The sequence below is a fragment of the Mandrillus leucophaeus genome, unplaced genomic scaffold (assembly GCF_000951045.1).
Source record: "Mandrillus leucophaeus isolate KB7577 unplaced genomic scaffold, Mleu.le_1.0 Scaffold593, whole genome shotgun sequence".
NCBI classification, from domain to species: Eukaryota; Metazoa; Chordata; class Mammalia; order Primates; family Cercopithecidae; genus Mandrillus; species Mandrillus leucophaeus.
The window spans coordinates 135,915-140,828 of record NW_012106397.1 but is presented as its reverse complement, the minus strand read 5'-3'; the positions used below and the strand labels follow the sequence as shown (position 1 = coordinate 140,828).

At 35.1% G+C, this 4,914-nt stretch overlaps 1 protein-coding gene across 1 annotated transcript in view; it reads right to left on the bottom strand.

The window, feature by feature from the left end:
• LOC105553394 (ankyrin repeat domain-containing protein 18B-like) overlaps positions 1-4,914 on the bottom strand; it is a 49,692-nt gene that overhangs the window by 24,110 nt on the left and 20,668 nt on the right. The window contains exons 9-10 of the mRNA XM_011999451.1: positions 3,585-4,502; positions 1,846-1,995 (exon numbers count right to left, since the gene is read on the bottom strand). Of these exons, the coding sequence (XP_011854841.1) occupies positions 1,846-1,995; positions 3,585-4,502 (1,068 nt within the window). The remainder of the gene's footprint in view (positions 1-1,845; positions 1,996-3,584; positions 4,503-4,914) is intronic.

Genomic DNA, 4,914 nt, shown 5'->3' with positions numbered 1-4,914 from the left:
GCTCGGATTAAGGGGCTGTGCTATCATTCATCAGACAAGCTGCACCCAGAACTGTTCAGCTGACAAACTGGCAACCATCCAGAAATACAGTTTTGGCTACATAGTGAAGGAAGGCAAATTTAGATTCTTTTTTCATACTGAGAAAAACATGAGCATTTGATTGAACAATTCTCCTTTATTAGACTAATTGGTTTTAATTTCGTATTTAATTGCTAAAAATACACTTAGAATAAAAGACTTACTGTGTTAATGTCTCAAAGAAGAAATAATTGGTATGGTATATTTTGTTCTATGCTAAAAGCTGCCAAGCTAAAATATTTTCAATTTATACAAGGATAGGTGACATGCATGTCAGATATTATTTTCCCTTTAAGCAAATTTATGATGAGACAAAATTATCTTCCATCAAAAATAAAAGCCATGTCAAATTAAGGGCTAAGTTATTCTGCAGACTGGGCAACAAGTGCTGAGATGTAAGGTCAGTGAGAGTAAGAACAGTCAGAGAAAGCTTCATGAAGAGGAAATTGCCTGCCAGGTCTGAATGAATGAGGCTAGATGAACAGGAACTGAGAAGGCAGGAAGGACAGCATGGGTAAAACTGGGGCTGACATCTGCCCAATTAATGCTAGGATAAAGTCCAATGGCAGAGAAATAAAAACATACATCCATACAATAACCTGTAAGTGAATGTTCACAACAGCTGTTTTCATAATAGCCAAAAAGTGGAAACAACCTAAAGGTCCATCAGCTGATGAATGAATGGAAAACTGGTGTAGCCATGAAATAGACTATTATGAGACAATAAGAAGGAATAAACTACTGATACGTGCTACAACATGGATAAAATTCTGAAAACATTCTGCTAAGTGAAAGAGCCAGTCAGAAAGGACTTCATATTGTATGACTCTGTGTATATAAAATATGCAGACCATACACATCTATGGAGACAAAAGTGGACGGTGGTTGCCTATAACTGGGGTAGGTGGAGAGACATGGGGTAGGGGTAGGTGGAGAGAGGTGGAGAGGGGTTGCAGTCATGGCTAAGAGATGTGGGGTTGCTTTTCAGAGTGGCGAAAATGTTCTAGCATTGATTGTGCTGATGATTACACAATGCTGTGAATATACTAACAGACACTGAGTTGTACATTTTAAATGGTTGAACTGTCTGACATGTGAATTATCTCTCAGTGAAATTGTTTTAAAAATCTCATGGTAGGATCACGATAATTTTCTCAGCTCTCTATTTTGGATGTACATGCTCTATCAGATCTGAATATTTTTATGCCATTACAGTATATTTTAAATGAAAGGAAGATGAAGGCAATGCCTAACTTTTCAAGTAGTTTGTGAATTAATCTAAAACGTGTGCATTTCAAAGAACAGTATGATGACCTTTCTGTACAAGTTAACCTAGAATCCATGAAATGAATAGGCACAGCTTCTGTGTCCATTCACAAAAGTGAAGAAATAAGACAACTTTCTGCAATATTCCATTAAACATTCTCCTCTGACTCAATCTGGCTTGCCTCACCAAGACAATAAGGAAATTATCTAAAAATACTGTTTAACAGGAAAAAAGTCAATTTTCTGTGAGGAGTGATTTATCATTCTCAACTTTCCCAAGAGTAAACATTGTAAGAGAAAACATATGCAACTATTTTTCAAAATGTCAGAACAAGAGCCAGAGTTGAAGAAATAAGTACGTTATAAAGATAATAAAATGGTAATAATCAATTATAATGAAATTACAAAAACAGGCTGTCCACTGAAATTAGTATCCTAAAACACTTTAAATTATTCAACCAGCTACAGATTAATGGTCTACATGTTAAATTCCATACATACTTGACTTCCTACTTGAAATAATTTCTTCTTTGAAGCCCGTGTGTCATCCAAATTAATATGACAATGTGATGTACCTTCCAGTGGAGATTCTGACATAGAAAATTTGTTAAGGTGATCAGTCAGTTCTTCTTGAAGTCGTCTCACAATCACCTGATAAAATATTTTTGTTATCAATTTTATAAAGTGCCTTATTATTAAATTATGTTAATACTATTGAACTCTAACGTACCTACTTTGAAAATTATCACCACACACATTAATTCACCTTCTTTTCATCACATGTACACACTTTTATTTATTACTGAATTCAGTGAGGGGCACAGAAGGTGTTATCTTCCTGCCAAATCATTCTCTTACATGACAGATGGATTTAGCCCACTATTCATTCATCTTAGATCCTCAACTCAACCTGAGTTCCTCACATATTCAGTCACCTATTGAAATCCTTCCAACAGATTCCTATCTCAGAATAAAAGTAAAATTCCAATAGCCTTCAAGGCGCTAGGTAACATGGCCTCTAACTCCCTCCCTGACCTCAGCTCCTACATCTGTGTCCCGTACTCACTTCCATCCCATTCTCCATGAACTCTGCCACCCCTTATTAGTCTGAAAATGGGGATTCAATGTCAAACTCATAAATCACAGACAGCTACAAGTATCCTTGTACGGGAAAGAGTTATATCTAAATGATAGCCATTGAGACTTAAAATGTAAATTATGAGCTAATTATTCATAAAATATTCACAATAAATTATAAATACCTACCAGTGGGAACATTATATCAAATTTTTTTTGCTAAAATTTGTGACATTTATTCCAAATTGTGATTTTATAACAAGTAGATGTCTTTAAAATTCTAAGTGGTCAGAAAAATGCATAATGTGAGACTGACATATTTTTAGACTTAAGTCACATTGGTATGAATCAAAACAAAGTTATACCAACCAAAATACATAAAAGAGAGAGTCACTAAAGGAAAAGCATCACAAGACACAGCAACAAACTTCACTTCATCTGGGAAATCTAGAATTAAAAGTGTCAAAGCGGCTCACTTAATTGAATCTTAATTTCAAAATACACATTTCAGGTACAAGCATTTCCATTTACCTGCTTCATTATGGTCTTAGAATGTGGCAACATAAAGACATTAAATTTATTATTTCAGTAGTATAAGACTACCTCCCTTATCAACATTGCTCTGTATCTACTAAAATTTCATAGGTGACATAATGTCTTTACTCAAAGGAAAGCATCTGCCAGTTCTACCTTTTATTTTCTGGAAACAAAGTATGTTTCCAAGCTGATACAGTAAACATATTTTTTTGGTTTTGTATTAAAACAGCTTTGTGGAAATATGATTTTTATTAAAACAGCTTTGTTGAAATGTGATTTATAGAATTTATCTGTTTTAACAAACAGTTCAAAGATTTTTAGTAAATTTACTGTGTCGTGCAACCATCTCTACAATCCAACTTTAGAACATTTTCATCACTCCAGGACAATCCCTCATGCCCATTAGCAGTCACCACCCATTTCCAGCCCCAGCCCTACACAAACATTAATCTTCTTTCTGTTCCTATACATGTATTTCCTGGATGATTCATGTAAATGGAATTATACAGTATGGTAAACACATTTTCATCTATTTATTTTTATATTGAACTAGGTTCAACATACAGCCAGAATGAAATGCTTAAATTTCTTTCCAGAAGGTTAAAAACAGTTTTCTTCATACTTACTTCTCCTTCTGCTTCTTCTTTTTCATACTGAAACAGTTTTTCTTTTAAATAATTATATTCATTCATTAATTCCGTATTTTTTTCTTCTGTAAGATCTTCCTTTCCATTCTCAAGACAGTCTTCTTGGATATTAATGACTATCTCTTTATTATTGCCTTCCTTATAAACATCCTTTAGTTGTTGTTCAAGCAATAGATTTTCAAGTTCTTGTTGATGTATTCTCTCCTCTAAAGAGTTCTGCTTTCCAAAGGATTGACTTTCTTTAGCTTCCTCATTTGGATGCATCTGCTTCATTTCCTTTAATCGATACTGCGCTTGCTTTAGGTCCATCTGTACACTTTCTAAAGCCAGTGTCTTTTCCCTGAGAGCATCTCTTGTCTCATGAAGCTTACCTTTTAAAGTATTGAACTTCACCCGAGCTTTAGAAAGTTGTTTGGTAAGCAACTCATTCTTATCTGTTAATTGAGAAATATTGGAATCCATTTTTTCATGTACAGAAACATCATCTGCTCTCCATAAAACTAGTTCCAGGTCTTTTCTTTCCAAAATTTCATTGTACTCATTTATAGCAGTGGCCAGGCTAGAATGGAGGGATTCAACTTCAGCTTCTAGTCTTTCTTTGCTGTGTTTTTCCTTCTCCAATTTTGAATTCAGTCTTGTATTCTCAGCTTTCAGTTCATTAAGCTGTTGCGAATACTGGGCCGTTGTTTTTGTTATCATTTCGTCATTGAGTCTTACACTCTTTTCAAAGTTAGCATTCATTTCTGTAATACTTTTAATTTCCTGAATATATTCTTTTTCCTTTCTGAGACTGTCATTTTTTATTGTGTATAATTCCTGTTTGAGCATGGCAATGTCTCTCTTCAACATGTAATTTCCATACATCACATCCTTCTTTCTTCCATAACTTTGAGAATCCTAAATAAAACAAAACAAATTTTTAGCTAGCACTCAACAAAATAACATATCATGGTTATTTCTGAAGTGAAAGAACAACCTGTACATTCATGGAATTAAAAGTTGCTGTAAGTGGATATCAAACTGGAGAAAAAGTTGAAGTAAAACCTTGAACCTTAGCATACATTTCAAAAAGTTCAAAAATTTATTTGATGTCAGGCCGGGTGCGGTGGCTCAAGACTGTAATCCCAGCACTTTGGGAGGCCGAGATGGGCGGATCACGAGGTCAGGAGATCGAGACCATCCTGGTGAACACGGTGAAACCCCGTCTCTACTAAAAAGTACAAAAAAACTAGCCGGGCGAGGTGGCGGGCGCCTATAGTCCCAGCTACTCAGGAGGCTGAGGCAGGAGAATGGCGTAAACCCAGGAGGC